The sequence below is a fragment of the Zootoca vivipara genome, chromosome 3 (assembly GCF_963506605.1).
Source record: "Zootoca vivipara chromosome 3, rZooViv1.1, whole genome shotgun sequence".
NCBI classification, from domain to species: Eukaryota; Metazoa; Chordata; class Lepidosauria; order Squamata; family Lacertidae; genus Zootoca; species Zootoca vivipara.
Genome location: NC_083278.1, coordinates 51,631,995 through 51,654,313, shown reverse-complemented (window position 1 = coordinate 51,654,313; position 22,319 = coordinate 51,631,995). Strand labels below are relative to the sequence as shown.

The 22,319-nt window shown below is 46.6% G+C and overlaps 2 protein-coding genes across 4 annotated transcripts in view; one reads left to right on the top strand and one right to left on the bottom strand.

Annotated features, from left to right (window-relative positions):
- The window catches only part of KPNA5 (karyopherin subunit alpha 5), a 19,837-nt gene extending 11,696 nt beyond the window's left edge, over positions 1 to 8,141 (bottom strand). The window contains exons 1-5 of one of the 2 annotated variants that reach the window (XM_035109152.2): positions 7,934 to 8,141; positions 5,335 to 5,468; positions 3,855 to 3,956; positions 3,674 to 3,773; positions 2,060 to 2,154 (exon numbers count right to left, since the gene is read on the bottom strand). In XM_035109152.2, coding sequence (XP_034965043.1) covers positions 2,060 to 2,154; positions 3,674 to 3,773; positions 3,855 to 3,956; positions 5,335 to 5,468; positions 7,934 to 7,937 — 435 coding nt within the window. In that variant the 5' untranslated portion in view covers positions 7,938 to 8,141. Of the gene's footprint in view, positions 1 to 2,059; positions 2,155 to 3,673; positions 3,774 to 3,854; positions 3,957 to 5,334; positions 5,469 to 6,115; positions 6,133 to 7,933 lie in introns of those variants that run through there. The other variant, XM_060272644.1, reaches the window with a different exon arrangement.
- On the top strand, positions 7,333 to 22,319 carry ZUP1 (zinc finger containing ubiquitin peptidase 1). Of its 2 annotated transcripts, none has more exons than XM_060272646.1 (9): positions 7,333 to 7,569; positions 10,206 to 10,316; positions 12,040 to 12,150; positions 16,557 to 16,727; positions 18,221 to 18,409; positions 18,815 to 18,983; positions 19,849 to 20,000; positions 21,223 to 21,440; positions 21,543 to 22,319. In XM_060272646.1, exons 2-9 carry the CDS (start codon positions 10,235 to 10,237, stop codon positions 21,588 to 21,590), a joined length of 1,140 nt encoding a protein of 379 aa, XP_060128629.1. In that variant the 5' UTR covers positions 7,333 to 7,569; positions 10,206 to 10,234; the 3' UTR covers positions 21,591 to 22,319. The 2 variants fall into 2 exon arrangements, with proteins under 2 accessions (XP_060128629.1, XP_060128628.1); XM_060272645.1 differs by lacking the exon at positions 7,333 to 7,569 and adding an exon at positions 9,401 to 9,602.

Genomic DNA, 22,319 nt, shown 5'->3' with positions numbered 1-22,319 from the left:
ATTTCCTAGGTACAAAATACACTCTGTAGCCACATTTTCCATTTCTTGTGATGAAATAAGCCAACATTTCATTTTGAAAGTATATTATTGAAAATAAGTAATGTTGGACTATGATCAGAGCAATATGGGTTGAAATTCCTGCTCAGCCATGGTTCTCCCATTGCTAGTCTTGGGCAAATCACTTTCTCTCAGCCCAACCTACCTCATAGGATTGTTAAAATGATACTGATGTCTGCAGACACCCTTTCACGAATGGTGGGAGGCAGATGTAATAGATAAACAGAATAAAATTATTTTACAAGTAGGCGCTGTGGAAGAAGCAAAGAAAGACCATGGCAGCTGCATGAGCAGCCAGAGGTCCAGTCCAATGTTACATACCACTTTACAGTGTTTGTGTATGTATGTTTTGACATGTTTGCAATGAAACAATGGGATATCTCCCAATGGAGGTATTCTGAAAAGCTGCCTCGTAGATGTACTGGGGCACAATCTTTCTCCCACAACCATTATCCCTCCCTAATACAGGACTAGAAGCATGTGCAAAAAACAGAATTCAAATCCTTATTTCCTGATCTCTATAGTTCAAGGGTCCCCAGACTAAGGCCCGGGAGCCGGATGCGGCCCAATCACCTTCTAAATCCGGCCCGCGGATGGTCCGGAAATCAGCATGTTTTTACATTAGTAGAATGTGTCCTTTTATTTAAAATGCATCTCTGGGTTATTTGTGGGGCCTGCCTGGTGTTTTTACATGAGTAAAATGTGTCCTGTTATTTAAAATGCATCACTGGGTTATTTGTGGGGCGTAGGAATCCGTTCATATTTTTTTTCAAAATATAGTCCGGCCCCCCCACAAGGTCTGAGAGACTGTGGACCGGCCCCCTGCTGAAAAAGTTTGCTGACCCCTGCTATAGTTAAAGCTATGGTTTTCCCAGTAGTGATGTATGGAAGTGAGAGCTGGACCATAAAGAAGGCTGATTGCCGAAGAATTGATGCTTTTGAAGTATGGTGCTGGAGGAGACTCTTGAGAGTCCCATGGACTGCAAGAAGATCAAACCTACCCATTCTTAAGGAAATCAGCCCTGAGTGCTCACTGGAAGGACAGATCCTAAGGCTCCAATACTTTGGGCTGAGGCTCCAATACTTTGGCCACCTCATGAGAAGAGAAGACTCCCTGAAGTTGGGAAAGATGGAGGGCACTAGGAGAAGGGGACGACAGAGGACGAGATGGTTGGACAATGTTCTCGAAGCTACCAACTTGAGTCTGACCAAACTGCGGGAGGCAGTGGAAGACAGGAGTGCCTGGCGTGCTCTGGTCCATGGGGTCACAAAGAGTCGGACACGACTAAACAACAACAAGGCAACACTATTGCTCGTTGCATGACTGTATCAGGCCAGGTGCTGCCTCCTTTATTATTTGTTTTATATACCATACAGCTCTTCATTTTTTAAAAATAATAATAATAATAATCACAAGGCAGTTGACACAATGTAACATTAAATTTGAGAAATCAAGTTAACATATACAGTACATGTAAGACCCACAAACATATTCAACAGAGAAAAGCCAATACGGTGGGAGAAAACCTTATCATACAGCCACATGACTACAGGGGAAAAAAATAAACCATGCAGCTTATGGAGACCCAAAAGCCAAACAAAACAGGCACATTTTCAACTGGCGCCAAAACTGAGCCATTGCAGGTACCTGTTGCACCTCCAGAGGCAGGAAATTTCAAATGTAGGATGCTAAAATGGAAGAAAAGCCCTTCAGGCACCACCCAAAGACAAAATTACAAGAAAATGCAACATGGCTACCTTTAATTTGTATTTTCTGTGTGTGTGTGTGTGTGTGTGTGTGTGTGTGTGTGTGTGTGAGAGAGAGAGAGAGAGAGAGAGAGAGAGAGAGAGAGAGAGAGAGAGAGAGATTTGTCTCTGCATGTCTGGTACATCTGAGAAAAACAACAACAAAACACCACCATCTTCCAGCAGAAGGATCTGAATACTTCAAATGTTGACATTTTCCTAATGCCTTAGCACATATATTATTAAGCGAACTCACCTGAAGAGTGCAATTGTCATTCTTTTCTAGAAATTTCACAAATCTCTGCACAACTCCTGGTTTTTGTATGACTTCATCTATTGGGGGATTAGGTTCTGAAAATAAAGGTTAATTAGACTGATTAAAACAAATGTTAGGCCAAAGTTCAGTTTGGAGAGGGTTAAAGAAGATGGGAAGGTGCAATTATGGAAAAAGGTAAGCAGCAGACATGGCTGCTAGGTTGCTGGGTTTGGATGAAGAATTCCAGGTAACTCTCTCTCTGTCACCATAGGGATATAATAAAGTTAAAATGTTGCTAAGATCTCCCTGGAGATAGGGTTAAGTAAAAATATAACAGATTATCTATGTTTTGCCCAGTCAGCAAAGGAAATAACCTAATGTGATCAACGAAGAAAATCTAGTTGATTAAACAATAAATCAGCTGGAAGATGACCAATCATGTACTGTATATAATTGTATAACCTCGGTGAGTGAGCACAGATGCAAACAGTTAAAACATGAAGAGGCCAGCTGGATTTGACCAAAGATGCTTCTTGTCCTGTTTTCTAGTTATGAGGCATATGTGTCCGAGAAGCCCATAAATTCTCCTCCTTTCTTTGGTCCTCCATACCAACTCTAACATTAATAGTGCCACTGAACACAGGAGGTTCGTGGCTAATAGCAATTGGTAAAACTTAGCCACAATTCATTCGTCCTATCCTCCGTTGGATCAATGGCTAGTCTTGCAAGGAAGGGGGAAAGTCTCAAAATCACACTCGCTCACACAGCTTCCACAAATTCCAAAAACTGGCACAGGCTTATAGAAGCATGTTTATATTTTTGGCAGCAAGCACTGGAAATTCAGTTGGCTCAAGAGACAAAAGCTGCCCACCACATGCTTCCTTTAAGCCAAGCATAAACCTCCATAATAGCTACAAGGAAGGAAGGAGACTCAAGCTTAACCCACCCTTTTGGCCCGAGCGCATTGTGGCAACTGAACACAAGAGTCCCTTTACCCCTTGAGCCCAAAACAAGCTCCAGTGATAAATGTTGAAAGTGAAAAGGGAGGGAGAAGTAATAGCAATCTTTCTTTGTCCCTCAAGCCATTTCAGGGGCTTGATTACTTTGTGGCCATGGGTGCTCGGCTCCTAAGCCCAAAATGAACCTCTCATGCGGCCCAGCAGCATAATCCTGTGGTTGGGATGTGTGTGCTTGTGCGCAAGCAGAGTTCCAAATTATTTTTGTCACTAGTTCAATTTATGAAAATAATTTCAACACAGTTGATACAAATAACATTACCGCAGTAATAGAACACTCAACTTTGAGGACATCCAATAAAAACATTTAGTTTTTAAATCCCATACAACAAATTAGATGAATTATTGGAGCTGCAAAGAACAGTGGGATATTAAGTGAAGCGTGCAGTTGCTGTCCTGCTACCGTTTTGTTTTGTTTTCACAGAGTGGCTTTTGGCATTCAGCCATTATTACTGAATGAATACAGCCACTCATGTGATGAAAAACACAATCCAACAAACTGTGTTTTAAAAATAAATCTGTTTTCCCCCAATACAATTTGAACCTGTGGGAATAACATTTGCAACTTCCATTTTCTATGAAAAGAAATACAATTTACCTTTAGAAAGCAGTTTTCTAAATCTCTGAGTAGCTGCAAGTTGTTGGTCGGGATCTTCTGAGAAAACCATCTGCACCATATCACAGGTAATGACATCTTCCTAAAAAGTAAAAGCCATTATCACTCTGACATCTTTCAGCTACAACTCTCAAAATGCTTTGCCCGTTTGGGGGTAATTTACCTCAGGAATAGGCACCGTAGAGCTCACATCAGGATCCTGGATTGGACTTTCTTGCATTGACTCTTCATTTCCGAGTAGAGCAACATTTCTGCGTTTAAATAACTAAGAAAAAAAGCAAGTTCGTTTTCAGATTGAGGAGGGAGAGAACTGCATTTAAAATTTGTTTACATAAATAACCCTCAATTTTAAAACCCATTTGATCAACCAACTCCATTTCCAAGTTGTTCAAACACGAAAATCATTCGCTTCCTCTGACAGTCTCTTTAAAATCAGGGATTTCAATGTAAGTTTAAGTACACACCCAGTTACATTTTAACTCGATTTGGCAATGATCATAGGCAATGCTGAAAATCGCTAAGGAACAGCTGGATCAAATTTTGCAGAAGAGGGGAGACAATACATATAATTCCACAACCTGAACCCTGTGGTTCTCAGTCTGAACTGGCCCTAGAAGGTTTCCAGTTTAGAGGTATTACACAAACTCCAAAATTCAACATTGTAAACCAAAAGCTATTTAATCAAGTAGCTAATAATTCTCTGTCTCGAGAGTTAGATTTCAGTGAGGGAAGGGAGAAGAGGGCAAATCTACTGTGGACCAATAACTTATTGTCCTGATGTGCCCTATTGCATTTTTCAAAGAAATGCAGTTCTGACACCAGATGCCGAGAACAAACAGAAGACGGCAAACACCATCATGTTCTATTTGTGTCCAAACGCACCTGGCAGGCCACTGAAAAACAGCTGTCCTTGGCTTGATCCGCAAGGCAATATCCTCTACTGTTAAAATGAAATACCTTTAAAAACTAACACTACTTTTCTAAAAGCGAAACCCAAATACATATGCACAATAATCACTTACTATAAACATGATCTATAAGCAAGTAGAGCAATACCACAAATAAAAACACAGTGGTGTAAGCGTTTTCTTTGGGTAGTAAAAACAACTGACTGTACATCACGAAAGGTGGGGTTTCGTCGGCTCCCTAATGCCTCTTGGTTTAGCAGACCATGGTAATATACTTCCATATGTATAGATGCACAGTTCTCCTAAATTGAACAACGTCACTTATTATATTCTATTCTGTAAGGCAGCCAAATAAAGGTGGCTAACAAACAAGACAATCACTAAACAACAACCACTAAACAAGAAACACATTTAATAACAAAATCCTATGCACATCTATGCAGAAATAAGTCCCGCTGAATTAAATGAGATTTACTTCCGGGTAACTTGGATTGCAGGCATAGGGCCAGATTCAACGAAGTTGTTGTGCTAGAAAAAGTTAGTGCAATGACTACTCCTAGCAAAACACGGCTTTCCCCCGCTGCCACCCCCCAAATCTGCTTGGGAGGGGCAGGAGGACCCCCCCCCCAAAAAAAGCACAAGGGAGGAAAGGAAGTGTGTTCTGTCTGGCAAGCAAAAATGGAATGATCACCTTAGCTTGATACTGAATCCCTCCCATAATCTTTAAAGACTTACTTGTTCTTCCCTTTTCTGTTTACGAAGCTGAATACCTTCCTCTTCTCTTCGTCGCCGCATCTCTTGGGGATTGAGGGCATTGTTTTTATAACTTTTCATTCTGTAGTGATCCTTTTCTGGGCTTGCCATGGTATCTACAATAAAGAGCAAGAGAATTGATTGCATTTTCTTCTCTGGACTGCCAGTTAAGCCCAAGGTAACAAGAGGCAATAACCTAGGGCCAATCCACACCTCACATTTAAAGAACATTCAATGCACTTTGAAAACACACTGCTTCCACTAAAGATCCTGGGAACTGTAGTTTTCCCCTCACAGAGCTACTGTTCTAAGTGCTCTTAACAAACTACAGTTCTCAGGATTCCTTGGGGCAAGTCATGTGCTTTAAATGTGTGCTGGATGTGCTTTAAATATATGGTGTGAATCTGGCCCTGGAAATAATGTATGAATATTTACTGTTCTGCATATTATTATGTCTGTGTAGGCAACACCAGCATGTAACACAGGAATTTCTGCTACTACCAGATACAGCTTTACAATACCTGAAAAAGCAGCTGGACCAAGTCTCCTATGAGGAAAGACTGCAGCATTTGTGTTTTTTTAGTTTCAAAAAAGGGCACCACTCCTGAGGGGGCACTACCACTTGTTGCCACCAAGCATACTTCAAACAGAAAGGGAGCATGGAGCAGAAGATTTTAAACAAGATAATTACAATGTGTTCCAATTTACAGCAAATTGATGGAAATCTATGTGAATGTTTCTTACATGAACTGACATCACAGACCTAATTCAAAGACAAAATGTTCAGGATCTTCAACTGAATCACTTCAAAAAAATCAGGTGCTGGACATCAAATGTATAGTTAGGGTTGCCTGTAGATTAGAAGAAACTAGCCTTTAACAGTGGCTTGATATACAGTAAGCCAGTGTTTCTCAACCTTTTTTGGGCCAAGGCACACTTGTTCCATGAAAAAAATCACGAGGCACACCACCATTAAAAAAGTTAAAAAATTTAACTCTGTGCCGCCCTATATTGACTATATAATTATGACTGTAAGAAACACTTGCCAATTGCTGTGTTGGTTGCAATCCCCTGTAATAAGGCTTCACAAGCCGCTGATTTCTCTGCCAGCACAATCCTTTGCTCAGCAAGTTTCAGGTTGAGCTCATCCAGCCAGCTTCTTTAAGTTTGTCTAAAACCACCCTCCCGTGGTGGTGGCTGTTGAGAGCTGCGCTCGCCCCGCGTCGTGACCCGGCCGGCTTCCTTTCCGGCTGGCCAGCGTTGGTTATTGGCGGCCGCCAGGCACGTGACAATGCAAATCGCCCTTCTCGTCGCCGCACGTCGCGGCACACCAGCCAGCGTCTCGCGGCACACTAGTGTGCCACGGAACAGCGGTTGAGAAACGCTGCAGTAAACAAGAGGAAGCTTGTCACAGCGCGTGCATCACATGCGCAAGTCCTCACCTCAAGCTGCTGTTCACAAGACACAATTACAGAAAGTGGATGAAAAGTTGGCATCCCCATACTGTCTAAAAATTATGGGCAGCTTTTGAATAAATCTGCTGGCCATGGCTCAAGTGCGGTGCCACCCTCTGGCAAGTGTGACCAACAGCACTGTCTTCCCATTTTGAAGCTGCAGAGGTGGGTGGAGATTGCTGGACTGTTGCACCATGACACCGCCAGCTCCAAATATGGGAGGAAGGCTGGGAATTGTTTGGCAGCTGAGTGGACAAATCACCCAACACAGCCTTGGTCATTCACGGCCAGATCTACAAGTCCCATGCCCCACTCCCAAGACACGGAAGAGAGGCAGGAAGGTGCAGGGTTAGATTTCCTCCCTGAATGAGTGCAAAGTGGCAGGTGATCCCCTTGGCAAACGTGGAAAGGGGGTCACATTGGGCGCTGCTGCCTGAAGGCTTTTGCGGCCTCTTAGTCACCAGAGACCCTCCCGGCCGTTCCCCCAGGGAAATGGTTGGGGAGGGGGGCAGCGGCGCTTGACAGGCGAAGAGGATTCTTAGAATTCTAAAGCGTGTGAAGAGTGTTTTTGTTGTTTCCCGCAAAAACCTACGTCTGCCTCAAAGGAAACCAGCAAGTACAAATCACCCAAATCAAACCGGCAGATTCCTGGGGGGGGGGACCCGTGTCAGGGGAATCCCCGTCAAAATAAGACGGCCGAGTCCCCGCCTCCTGGAGCACCAGGACCAGCATGTGTAGGGGAAGATCGCGTGAAGGAACGACGGTAAGACCAGCACTTGCAAACCAGTTATTAATATAGACGGATAGATATGTGCGCGCGCGTGCATATGTCCTATATATATATATACACATATTTGCTCGGAAATGACGCCCACCGATGTCAGTGTGGATTACGCGCACAGGATCGCAGCCATGAGTTGCCCGTGGGTTTTCCACCCGAACGCAACAGCCCAAAAAGGGGGTGGAAGCACTGCCCCGCACGCCAGCGTCCTTTAAAAGAAATAGGGATGCGGAGGCTGCAAAGCGTCCCTTGCATTTTAAGCCACCCTCCTTTCCTCCCGCCGCCCGGAATCCTGTGGCAGGAAGGAGCTCGCCCCGGGCCCCGCCGCCCCTTCACACTCACGCACCCATTGCGGGTAGCCCCCCGCCGCTTTCCCCTCCGCAGAGCACTAGAGCGGGCAGATTGGCCGTCCAAGATGGCGGCTCCAGGCGCGCCGAAGAAGCCGGTCCCTCCTCTTCTATCTCCCCTCCGCCCAGCACCACCCGCGCGCCGGCGCTAGTGCGCGGAGGGGGAACGGAGCCGCCAATGGCGAGAAACGGGGCTCTCGGTTCTCCCGCGACCCACGGAAGGCACGCCCATAGAGCTAGGCAGCGGCTGCAGAGCGACACGCGGCTCTCAGCACGCGGGTTGACTAGGTGACGTTTTGCTCTGGACCGGGCTGTTTGGTGATCGAAACCACCATAATAACCCCTTCCCAGCTACCCATGATAAGAGGAAGATACTGTAAAGGGGTTCTCTTGAGAGGAGTGGAGGAAGGGGTCGGTCGGTTTCTATCACTGCAGGGAAGCGATTAATTGGCTCGCAGTGCCGGATTTACCTATAAACTAAACAAGCTATAGCTTAGGGCCCCACTCTCTTGCCCCCCCCCCCGTAAAAAAAGATAAAGGGAAAAAACTGGATGTACGTTTCCAAAATATAAGATAAAAAACATATAAAATAAAACCTACATACAGCAACGGTGTTTTGTTTTGTTGTGCTGTGTAGGCTCCTATGATGGGTCACGCCTGCTAGTCTGCTCCCTAAAATATCACTGGTTTGCTCATTTCTATATATAGGGTGCCTACATTCTGCATGGACTGATTGCATATACTGTATTCATATAGCATATATTCAACACAAAAACAGCGACAATTTGTTGTTGACAAAGGACACCTGAACATACAAAGGGCCCCATTACTTTCAGTAGCTTAGGGCCTCATCAAACCTAAATCCAGCCGTGTAAATATACACTAGTATAGAAGGGCCAACAGTGCAGTCCTAACCATGTCTACTTAGAAGCCCTTTTGTGTTCCATGACACTCCCACCTAATTATACGTTTGAGAGCTTCAAAGAGGAAACTAGATATAAGCAAGAAAGATAATTTCTCTGTATGTCAGTTTTCCGCAACCTGGTACCCTGGATATTTTGGGGCTGCAACTGTAGCACAACTTCAAGTCCAAAACATATCCAGTAGGGCACCAGGTTGCGGAAAACTAACCTACACAGAAGTTCGCTCTCTTGCTTATATCTAGTTTCCTCTTCGTGGAATCCTGCAGGAACCAGCATCCTGCCTCCGCAACCGGATGATGCCTACGGGAAGTCCGCAAGTAGAGAAGCCGCACTGGCTCGGTAGAATAGCCCAAAGCATCTCTAGGGCACCTCCTTGGGGAAGGCCAACATAGACCTGGATGAAGACCTGCCACTCCTCTTCTGGGGAGCGTGCGTAAACTGCGCGTGCGCAAGGGTCGGGTTACACGGCGGCTGCCCGTGAAACGAAAGTGTGGGCTTGTTTCTCTTTTTAGTAAGTCTAGGAGTCACGTGAGAGGAGAGTGGAGGGAGAGCGCGCGTGCGTCTGCGTCTGGGCGACGTACGCGCTGGGCTCCTGTCGAGGTGTTCATATCCGTCTCATGCCAAGGGGGCGTGGCTCCCGCCGGGAAGGGCGCAGAGATGGAGTTCTCCGGCAAAGCCCAGCAGGGGCTTCTGCAGGGGGCCCTGTCCGCTGGCGCCCGCGCACCGCCGCCTTCTCCCGCCCGCGGTGAGTGAGACCTGGAGGGATGTCACTTCGCATTTCAGGGCTGTCTGGCTTGAGAATGAATCATTTGCGTGCGGAGTGTCGAGAGACACCTGCGACCGCACATTCACACGTGCGAGTCGCCCGCTAGTGGGAACCGTCTCTGGTCGGAATATGGGTCTGTCTGTTTAAACGTCAGGCGGTTATATAGTATATAGGGCAGCAGGACCCGCCGTTTCTCTCCGGCTCCCCTGAAGCGCAGGCATAGGCAGCACCAGAGCATGGTGGGCGAATGTGGGGTGAGGGGCAAAAGGAGCTTGGCCCTCCATTTCCGAACTCTTCATTAATATATACTGTGCTCTTGTTTTTCCTTTGCCCATGCGCAATATCTTCAAAGCACACTAAAAACAGTCTTCCCTCAGGTCTGAGTATTGAAGTTTATTCCTCACAGAGTTACAATTTTAAGACACCGGCAGCTCCAAGCCATCTAGCACTCATGAGCAGGCACTACCAAGGGACTCCCCCAAACTTGGAGCTGCCTTCTAGGTTAGCAAGCAAGCGTTTCTTTTCAACAGAAGAATATGCACTGACCTCATAATTTACTCTGAATACTTTGCTTTAATGCAGAAAATGGCCAGGAGCTGTATGAATGCCCAATGTGTCACCTTGTTTGTACTGATTACCAAATTCTGCAGGAACATGTTGATTTGCACTTGGAAGAATGCACCTTTTTAGAAGGTAAGGGGAAGATTCCAAAATAGGAAAGACATATTTTGTGTATTGACTAAAGATGTTGTAATGTTTGATTCAGGAGAAGCTGGTATCCTCACTAATATATGCTTTTCTTGCAAGGTAACATGAAATCATATGACTTGGAACTTCATATATCATGTTAGCATATCGTAAAAAAAGTAGAAAACAATGCAGTGTAGCAATAACAACACTTTCAGAACTGGCAGCAAGTTTGTTTTGTATCTCTCTTTCCTCTAATGCTAGAGATAGCATCAGTAAAGGTAAAGGGACCCCTGACCATTAGGTCCAGTCGTGACCGACTCTGGGGTTGCGCGCTCATCTCGCATTATTGGCCGAGGGAGCCGGCGTATAGCTTCCAGGTCATGTGGCCAGCATGACAAAGCCGCTTCTGGCAAACCAGAGCAGCACATGGAAACGCCGTTTCCCTTCCCGCTGTAGCGGTTCCTATTTATCTACTTGCATTTTGACGTGCTTTTGAACTGCTAGGTTGGCAGGAGCTGGGACCAAGCAACAGGAGCTCACCCTGTCACAGGGATTCGAACCGCTGACCTTCTGATCAGCAAGCCCTAGGCTCAGTGGTTTAACCACAGCGCCACCTGGGTTCCCATAGCATCAGTAGAGGCACCTAAATAGCATATATCTGTGCCCTGGGTGGATAAAAAATGAATTAAAGAAGACATTTGAGGAGTCGATTAAAAAACAAATCACATATTTTTGTTTTTTTAACATAGCACAGTTAAATCTGAATACAAGCATAAGCAACTTCTTAAAAGCCGAATCAGTGGCCTTCAATCAAATGTAATGAGTTAATGCTGCCTTAAAAGAAATATCTATTTTGGGCACAAGTGAGGTATTTCTCATGGTTTTGGTACTGGGAACCAAGGACTGGTTAGTCACCATAGGCACAGATCCAGGCCCCGACTCTACAATAGTGTTTTTATTTCATTGAGAGGATTACCCACTAAGCCCATTTTGGTGGACTCTGAAACTTGACCAGTTCCCAAATTATCAATATTTCCTCTCCCTGAGCAAACAATACAATTTACCTTTCATCTTATGAAAATAAATTGCTCTACCAAGGAACTAACTTATTGGTCCTTGCTTCTCAAAAATGCTGGGTCCTTAGCTAAGCAGACTGACGGGCTGCAATGAGCAAAATCTCCAGAGCATTAGCTACTATGCATTTGTGGGCTCAGGGTGTGTGTGGAGCAAGGCATTACAGATATGCTGTGTAGAGGAAATGAAACAAAAAGCAATGTTAGACAGACATATATTTTGTTCATTTACAGCTAAATAGAGCATTCATATTAATTTGTTTAACCAATTTGTATGTATCATTGTATCTGAACTGCAAGTGAGAAGCTGGGTTTAAATCTGTGACCTAGGTGACTATGAATGGTATTAAATAATACATTCTGCCTAGTAATGTAGGTAATTGAAGTTGGAATTCTGTACACACTTTGCTAGAGGTCAGCCCAATATAAGCACAATGGGACTTAGCTTCTCAGTAAATGAACATAGGATTGTGTTGCAAATTTAAAACATACAGGTTATTGATAAAAACCTGGAATTTTCAGAAGTATTCAACAGCATCAAATATAGCAGGTCTTCTGTGGCAAACGTAATGTATAACATAACCACAATTGTTATGTAGCTGTAGCTTCGAAATATTCATTAGACTTTTATTTTATATAATATTGCATAACAGTAGAAAGAAACTTGACTGACCTAGAATTGGCACAGCATCTCCAGAATGAGGAAGACAGGCAAAGAAGAGCAGCAGCAGCAAAACAAGAAAGAGAAGATTTCCAAAAGCTACCGTGTTTCTCATATTTTAAGGCATCCCCAAAAAATAAGCCATGACAGGATTTCTAAGGGTTGGTGAAAAATAAGACATACCCCGAAAATAAGCCATGTCGTGTAGCCCCGACCGAGCGAGAGGCGAAGGCGCGGGACCCAGCAGGAGCTCCCTGCCTGCTTCCCCGAGCCGTCGCGCATCGGGGGACAGAGCCGAAGATCGGAGGGCGCTCCTTGCTGGGCTTGACAAGCCCGGCAAACAGCGCCCGCCGATCTTCGGACCTGTGCTGTGTGACAGGCAGGGGTGGGGGGAAGCGGAGATCGTTCTCCGCTCTCCCCCCACCCCCGCCTGTCACCAAAGATCGGCGGGCGCTCCTTGCTGGGCTTGACAAGCCCGGCAAACAGCGCCCGCCGATCTTCGGACCTGTCCTGTGTGACAGGCGGGGGTGGGGGGGGGAAGCGGAGATCGTTCTCCGCTCTCCCCCCACCCCCGCCTGTCACCAAAGATCGGCGGGCGCTGTTTGCTGGGCTTGACAAGCCCGGCAAACAGCGCCCGCCGATCTTCGGACCTGTCCTGTGTGACAGGCGGGGGTGGGGGGGAAGCGGAGATCGTTCTCCGCTCTCCCCCCACCCCCGCCTGTCACCAAAGATCGGCGGGCACTGTTTGCTGGGCTTGACAAGCCCGGCAAACAGCGCCCGCCGATCTTCGGACCTGTCCTGTGTGACAGGTGGGGGTGGGGGGGGAAGCGGAGATCGTTCTCTGCTCTCCGCCCACCCCCGCCTGTCACCGAAGATCGGCGGGCGCTCCTAGCTGGGCTTGACAAGCCCGGCAAACAGCGCCCGCCGATCTTCGGCCCTGTGCTGTGTGACAGGCGGGGGTGGGCGAGAAGCGGAGATCGTTCTCCGCTCTCCCCCCACCCCCGCCTGTCACCAAAGATCGGCGGGCGCTCCTTGCTGGGCTTGACAAGCCCGGCAAACAGCGCCCGCCGACCTGTGCTGTGTGACAGGCGGGGGTGGGGGAGAAGCGGAGATCGTTCTCCGCTCTCCGCCCACCCCCGCCTGTCACCAAAGATCGGCGGGCGCTCCTTGCTGGGCTTGACAAGCCCGGCAAACAGCACCCGCCGACCTGTGCTGTGTGACAGGCGGGGGTGGGGGAGAAGCGGAGATCGTTCTCCGCTCTCCCCCCACCCCCGCCTGTCACCAAAGATCGGCGGGCACTGTTTGCTGGGCTTGACAAGCCCGGCAAACAGCGCCCGCCGATCTTCGGACCTGTCCTGTGTGACAGGTGGGGGTGGGGGGGGAAGCGGAGATCGTTCTCTGCTCTCCGCCCACCCCCGCCTGTCACCGAAGATCGGCGGGCGCTCCTAGCTGGGCTTGACAAGCCCGGCAAACAGCGCCCGCCGATCTTCGGCCCTGTGCTGTGTGACAGGCGGGGGTGGGCGAGAAGCGGAGATCGTTCTCCGCTCTCCCCCCACCCCCGCCTGTCACCAAAGATCGGCGGGCGCTCCTTGCTGGGCTTGACAAGCCCGGCAAACAGCGCCCGCCGACCTGTGCTGTGTGACAGGCGGGGGTGGGGGAGAAGCGGAGATCGTTCTCCGCTCTCCGCCCACCCCCGCCTGTCACCAAAGATCGGCGGGCGCTCCTTGCTGGGCTTGACAAGCCCGGCAAACAGCACCCGCCGACCTGTGCTGTGTGACAGGCGGGGGTGGGGGGGGAAGCGGAGATCGTTCTCTGCTCTCCGCCCACCCCCGCCTGTCACCGAAGATCGGCGGGCGCTCCTAGCTGGGCTTGACAAGCCCGGCAAACAGCGCCCGCCGATCTTCGGCCCTGTGCTGTGTGACAGGCGGGGGTGGGCGAGAAGCGGAGATCGTTCTCCGCTCTCCCCCCACCCCCGCCTGTCACCAAAGATCGGCGGGCGCTCCTTGCTGGGCTTGACAAGCCCGGCAAACAGCGCCCGCCGATCTTCGGACCTGTCCTGTGTGACAGGCGGGGGTGGGGGGGAAGCGGAGATCGTTCTCCGCTCTCCCCCCACCCCCGCCTGTCACCAAAGATCGGCGGGCGCTCCTTGCTGGGCTTGACAAGCCCGGCAAACAGCGCCCGCCGATCTTCGGACCTGTCCTGTGTGACAGGCGGGGGTGGGGGGGGAAGCGGAGATCGTTCTCCGCTCTCCCCCCACCCCCGCCTGTCACCAAAGATCGGCGGGCGCTCCTTGCTGGGCTTGACAAGCCCGGCAAACAGCGCCCGCCGATCTTCGGACCTGTCCTGTGTGACAGGCGGGGGTGGGGGGGAAGCGGAGATCGTTCTCCGCTCTCCCCCCACCCCCGCCTGTCACCAAAGATCGGCGGGCGCTCCTAGCTGGGCTTGACAAGCCCGGCAAACAGCGCCCGCCGACCTGTGCTGTGTGACAGGCGGGGGTGGGGGGGAAGCGGAGATCGTTCTCCGCTCTCCGCCCACCCCCGCCTGTCACCGAAGATCGGCGGGCGCTGTTTGCTGGGCTTGACAAGCCCGGCAAACAGCGCCTGCCGATCTTCGGACCTGTCCTGTGTGACAGGCGGGGGTGGGGGGGAAGCGGAGATCGTTCTCCGCTCTCCCCCCACCCCCGCCTGTCACCAAAGATCGGCGGGCGCTCCTTGCTGGGCTTGACAAGCCCGGCAAACAGCGCCCGCCGACCTTCGGACCTGTCCTGTGTGACAGGCGGGGGTGGGGGGGGAAGCGGAGATCGTTCTCCGCTCTCCCCCCACCCCCACCTGTCACCAAAGATCGGCGGGCGCTCCTTGCTGGGCTTGACAAGCCCGGCAAACAGCGCCCGCCGATCTTCGGCCCTGTGCTGTGTGACAGGCGGGGGTGGGGGAGAAGCGGAGATCGTTCTCCGCTCTCCGCCCACCCCCGCCTGTCACCGAAGATCGGCGGGCGCTGTTTGCTGGGCTTGACAAGCCCGGCAAACAGCGCCCGCCGATCTTCGGACCTGTCCTGTGTGACAGGCGGGGGTGGGGGGGAAGCGGAGATCGTTCTCCGCTCTCCCCCCACCCCCGCCTGTCACCAAAGATCGGCGGGCGCTCCTTGCTGGGCTTGACAAGCCCGGCAAACAGCGCCCGCCGATCTTCGGACCTGTCCTGTGTGACAGGGGGGGTGGGGGGGAAGCGGAGATCGTGCTCCGCTCTCCCCCCACCCCCGCCTGTCACCAAAGATCGGCGGGCGCTGTTTGCTGGGCTTGACAAGCCCGGCAAACAGCGCCCGCCGATCTTCGGCCCTGTGCTGTGTGACAGGCGGGGGTGGGGGAGAAGCGGAGATCGTTCTCCGCTCTCCCCCCATCCCCGCCTGTCACCGAAGATCGGCGGGCGCTCCTTGCTGGGCTTGACAAGCCCGGCAAACAGCGCCCGCGTGCACTTTATTAAAAAATAAGACATCCCTCAAAAATAAGCCATGTCGTGTTTTTTTGAAGAAAAAATTAATATAAGACATGACTTATAATATGAGAAACACGGTACAGGTGTGGTATCTGTGATCTAGTTGCAATGTACTTCGGTATAGCTTGTAAATATATGGAGTGTTTTGTAAATGTGTGATACATTTATGTGTTTATTTTGTGCACAAAGAATTAATGTTCATGTTAAGTGTCTCTTGGTAGCAGTTGGTTGAGCAGAGAGCCTAATGCAGGCACCCCCAAACTCTGCCCTCCAGATGTTTTGGGACTACAATTCCCATCCCCCCTGACCAGTGTTAGCTAGGGATGGGAGTTGTAGTCCCAAAACATCTGGAGGGCCAGGTTTGGGGATGCCTGGCCTAATGCCTTTGGTCAGGATGCATTTTATAAACTCTGTCAGAGGTTCCCAAACTTTAAAAGGAAAACCATAGAGACAAGTGTGTAGAGACTTCCAGAGTTCAGAGGTTACAAGCAGAAATGTGAGTACAGTAATTTCTCTTCTCAGAATTCATCACAAAGAATGACTCTGTAGATAATTGGCTGTTTCTTATTAATTATCATGGAATCTCATGCCTAGGTTTTTCAAGCTGTACTACCCTAGTTCAGAAGCAGTACAAATTGTAATATCTATTCTTATTTCTACACACACACAGACACACACACACACACCATAAAGAGAGAGAGTATATATATATAATTTATTTATTAAGTTTATTAGTCACTTGTTCTCTAAAAGGTCCCCAATGACATTGAAAAATACATACATAAATAAATACATCATACCATTGAAAAAGGGTATCCTGGTTATAGTTACTTACTACAAAGGTTACGCTTAACTCTTAAATGGGCAGCTTAGTGTTCTGAATCAACTTCCATGGTTCTCTTGCATTCTCTCCTCTCTGCAAGGTTGAAGCAGGATTGCATGCACTAACAATTCTTCTTTCTCCAGGAACTGCTAAGACTTTTTATTGATTAAAGGCTTAAAAGTATGATATATCCTTAACAGAGGCAATATGGCTTGGATGGCTCTGGAGGATATAAGCAGCAGTCACTTAAAAATATGGAAAAGGAAGTGGCTTTGGGGAGAATGACCCCATCTGACTATCACAGGAGAAAAGCTGACATGATGGAATCTCTGGCTTTTGGTATTGATGATGGAAAGACAAAGACTTCGGGTGAGTAATTAAAAATGTGTGAGTTTCTTCAAAGGTCTGACTGAGGTGTCTAAAAATCATTTTGCCAAAAGCCATTGTTCATTAAGTGTGCTGCAGATTGCAAAATAATTTTTTTCTGCCTGCAGAGAAATAAGAGTATGGGCCTTTAGACAGGAGATGGCAATTCCTACAATCCATATTAAAGGTAATGGTGCGCAGGTAGATTTAAAGTCACAATTCAAAAATAGGTTATAAATTGTCTAAATGTTTTTCTAAATACCATGACAAATTTCTAAGTAGAGAACTGGCAGTTGTCATGGTTTTTGCCAACCTTCGTAAATAGTAACAGGAAACATACTGCAGTTCTCTGGTGCAAATGGTAGGCTTGCTATCTAGCTAAGGGTGAATGATTTCATAAAGCTTTCTCAGTAATTATTACCAAATGCTGTCTTGTTTCTGTTTGGTTCGCAGTATCTTAATATATTACACTGAGTCTCCTGTAATGATTTGACACCTTCATTAAGGAAACATTCTGCTTAAATAAAGCTGTACAGTGGTGGTGACTGGCTGTTTGCCTTGACAGCTCTTCAAACTTGCAACTTCCTTGTCTGAGGGCACAGTGGTGATCACAGGTGTCCAATATTATATGTTTACTCTTGGATTCAGGCGGTTGTTCTTGCCACTCTTGTGGTTTTTGCCAGATTTTCCCCCCTTTTAACCATTGGTTTAGCTTCAAAATTGAGATAATCATTAAATTCACTCGTGCTGTGTGTCACTTACTTTACACTCTTAGTTGCATGTGCCGTAGTCTCTCTCCATTCACCATAAGGCCTCAGACAACTTGCCTAATAAAGGTAAAGGTAAAGGGACCCCTGACCGTTAGGTCCAGTCGTGACCGACTCTGGGGTTGCGTGCTCATCTCGCATTATTGACCGAGGGAGCCAGCGTATAGCTTCCAGGTCATGTGGCCAGCATGACAAAGCCGCTTCTGGCAAATCAGAGCAGCACATGGAAACGCCGTTTACCTTCCCGCTGTAGCGGTTCCTATTTATCTACTTGCATTTTGACGTGCTTTCGAACTGCTAGGTGGGCAGGAGCTGAGACAGAGCAACGGGAGCTCACCCCGTCACAGGGATTCGAACCGCCGACCTTCTGATCAGCAAGCCCTAGGCTCAGTGGTTTAACCACAGCGCCACCTGGGTCCCTATAAAGGTAAAGGTAAAGGGACCCCTGACCATTGGGTCCAGTCGTGACCGACTCTGGGGTAGTATAGTAAATCTATAGCTGAGGAACAGGCTTTGAGCCATGTCTTCTGTCAGCATGTTAAACTATTCACTACAGTACTTATTCCCTGCTCTTTGTATAGTTATGTAGAATATGGCAGTGATTATTACTACTTTTTTCATACTGGTTGCATCTTGCAAATTGTGTGACTGTTGTTGAGGTATCATCAGTAAATAGTCTTGCATAAACTTAAGTCTCTTTCTCTCCCTGTCTCCCCTTTTTAAAATCAGGAATTACTGAGGTACTGTGCCAGTACTACCAGAATGAATGTAAAGACATAAAGCGTGTATGGCTTTCTACAGGAGTAGATCACTTCCATTGTTCTTTAGGAGACAGAGGTTGGGGCTGCGGTTATAGAAACTTCCAAATGCTGCTTTCTTCCCTCTTGAGAAACAGTACCTATGAAGAGTGCTTGAAAGGTGGGTATTTTTGCATGGAGTTGTGCTGCCAGTGGCACATTTGCCAGCCTGAGCGCTTGCTAAAAATGTGTTCCTATGCTGACGTATATTACAATATCTGCATCATATGGGTTAAAAAATTGTATCGGTAGATACAAGACAGTTTTTTCAATTTTATAGATTGAGAATGAGCCTGCAGAATATGAACCTTTTCCTGTCCAGATCATAACTTTCTTAGGTCTTACTTGGGCTCAAGTCCTTTCCACTGATGTCATTTTTTGCTGGAAATCTTTTTTGTCACACAAGAGGAAGTAATTCCCCAACAGTAAAGGCTGTCCCACTTTGGGACACTTAGAAATCTATCGTAACTTTGGTTTTGCCTTTTCATAGTTGCAACTTGAATGTTGTCCCATTGTTGTTGTTTAGATAATTCATCAATTCCATGCATTCCAAAAATTCAGTCATTGATTGAAGATGCTTGGAAAGAAGGCTTTGACCCACAAGGAGCTTCTCACTTCAACAGCAGATTACATGGAACTAAGGCATGGATAGGAGCATGTGAAATTTATTCACTCTTAACTTCTCTCAGGATTAAGTAAGTGCTGCCTATTAAAGGAAGTAAAAAGGTTTTAGTTCTGAGCACATGACACCAATTATGAGAGTGATTTTATGTGAATATCACAGAAATTCAAGTTCGAACTGGTCCTATATAGAGATGGCATTTCCAGGAGAATAAGAACATGAAATACTTAAGGGAAAAATTGTGCTGGCAATTGGTAAATCAGTTGCCTAGGACCTTCCTCCTTACATCTTTCTTTGCAACTCTCTTTTTAAAAGAAGATTGCTACTTCCAAAGTTCTTCCAAGTATAAATGGTGCAAAGTTATTGCTTGCTGTAGCATGCATTCATTTCAATGGCTTGAGTTTCATACCAAGAAAAGGTGTAAGCTCTATATTTATTTATTTATTTATTTATTTATTTATTTATTTATAAAACATATATCCCATTCATTAGTGTTTCAAATCAGGGCAGGTAACAATTAGGTAGTAAAAAGAAGAAGAAAGCAACCCAGATTAACATTGCAGGAAGGGTTTTTTTAAAGTATCAAGTAAAAGATCATTCTCACACTAGGGGGAGCTGTGTACTTGAAGTTAAGATGTGCTACTACAAACTCACAAATGTGACCATTGTTCTTCCAGCTGGGGCTAAATATTTATAACAATGGTAGAACTTGGTGACTAATGCACTAAACAAAAGATGCTATCTGACATTGTAAACCAGGAATCCCCAAACTGCAGCCCTCCAGATGTTTTGGCCTACAACTCCCATGATCCCTAGCTAACAGGACCAGTGGTCAGGAAAGATAGGAATTGTAGTCCAAAACATCTGGAGGGCTGAAGTTTGGGGATGCCTGTTGTAAACTAACAGTTTATAAAGGCTTCATTGAAACTTTCTTATAGGTGTCAGGTCATTGATTTTCACCAGCCAACAGGCCCTGCAGGAACACATCCTCGTTTGTTGGAGTGGGTTTTCAACTATTACTCGGCAGACAAGGAGAACAGTGCAAAGGTTGTGTGTACTCCCAAGCCACCAATATACCTTCAGCACCAAGGTCAGCGAAACTTTCCACTTCTCTCTTTTCTAAACGTGAAGCTGTGTTACTCATGTATTACTGATGTCCCCATGTCCAGTTTTTTGTTGCATGAATTATGCTTCCTGGAAGAGCAGTGGAATGTCTTCTTAACTTTAATTCTCACATATAATTGTATTATTTATTTCATAAAATTTATGCACTGCTCAGTTGTAAAAACAAAAACCACACCTCAGAGTAGTTTACAAAAAAGATTGTAATTGTAGACCACAAGCTTAACATGAGTCAACAGTGTGATGTAGTGGGGGGTGGGGAAAGCAAATTCTATTCTATGCTGTATCAACAAAATTATAGTGTCCCAATCAAGGGAAGTCATAGTAGTGCTCTATTCTGCCTTGGTCAGACCACATCAGGAGTACAGTGACCAGTTCTGGATACCACAATTTAAGGAGGATATTTACAAGCTGGAATGTGTGCAGGGGGTACCCAAGATGATCAGGAGTCTGGAAACCAAGCCTTATGAGGAACGGTTGAGGGAGTTAATGTTTAGCCCGGATAAGGGTAGACTGAAAGGAGATATGATAGCCAGCTTCAAATATTTAAAGGGCTGCCACATGGAGGATGGAGCAAGTTTGTTTTCTCCTGCTCTGGAGGCTGTAGCCCATGGGTAGGCCCGGAGCCAGATCCGGCCCAATCGCCTTCTAAATCCAGTCCTCGGATGGGCCGGGAATCAGCATGTTTTTACATGAGTAGAATGTGTCATTTATTTAAAATGCATCTCTGGTTTATTTGTGGGGCAAAGGAATTCGTTCATCCCCCCCCCAAAAAAAACAGTCTGGCCCCCCACAAGGTCTGAGGGACTGTTGACTGGCCCCCTGCTGAAAAAGTTTGCTGATCCCTGCTAGCCTGAACGAATGGATTCAAATTACAAGAAAGGAGATTCCAACTAAACACCAGAAAGAACTTTCTGGTGTTTAGTTGGAATCTCCTTTCTTGTAACCTTCTTTGAAAGTCAGAGAGAAAATGGTAGATTTTTAAAATAAAACTTACCTGAAAAAGACATTTATACGAGTAGTTTGTTTTTATAACAATTACAATTATCTATGTAAGCATTAAGTTATATATTGCAATTCTGTACAGCAGAATTTGGGATTTTGCTTTAAGGGTTTGTAGACTGTGTGTTCAGCAGAAATGTATACTTGATGGGTGTGTTTTGGTGTGTGTGTTTTTTTTTTAAAAAAAGGTCATAGTCGTACTATTATTGGAATAGAAGAAAGGAAGAACAAAACTCTGTGCCTACTGATGTTCGATCCAGGTTGCCCCTCACAAGAGATGCAAAAACTCTTAAAAGGCATAGATGGGAACAGTCTCAGATTGCTTCGAAGATATGTGGGCAGCTTAAAACATAAACAGTATCAGCTCGTGGCCATAGACGGTGTACTGTCAGCAGAGGAAAAAGTTGTGAGTATTACAGATAAGAGCCCATCTGATTAAATATCTTAGTGATCTACTGTGGTGTAAGTAAAAGTGGCAACGCTAACTCTTGTTTGTCTTCCTCTTAAGACTCGTAGGCAGGCTTCTCAGCGCTTCGTGGCTCAGCGGATTTCTTGAAATTATGAATCCCGAAGAATATCAAGAAAGTTGCAGGAGAGATTCTGGTGCATTCACAGCTTCTTGAACAATGTACATATACTTTTTAAGGACTTAAAAATAAATGTTGGGGGAAATGACTTATTGACCTGTGATTTGTTATACCAGATTGAAGAAAGGTGCACTCCTAAATTACCAAGTCAATATAGCAAACTATTTTTAAATATTTATAAAAGGCAACAATACTGTGCTGCTCTTTTCAGTGTTTCAGAGAGAAAAAATATTTATGTGCTAATACAGAATCAGCCAAAGTGTGGCACATACTACAGTATCTTATACCTGACATATTCTAAATTGGCTAACTCAGCCCTTATACTAGAGGGGTACAGCAGGAAATCCTCAAAAGGAATAAAGGAAAAGAATGGATTTTTTGGCTTAGTGGGATCCCTCACAACAGAACGTTTACTTTGGCTTGAATTACAGCTGCCTCACTTCCCTTAAATGCACATTTTACCTCTGGTATTATAGGATCCTGTAAGTACCTAGGCAAGCAGAGTAAGACTGTCAAGGGCTGTAAGATCACAGGGCAGCTGAAAAGTTGGTGTCAACATGTTGATGCAGCCAGTATTCCTACAACTCCTCAACTCACTTGGGTGCACAGTGTGTTTAGTTTTCCAAGGCACTTCAGACAAGAACAAAAAGTGCAGGGATTTAACAAGCCAAGCTACAAGACCTGAAGTACTTTTCTTT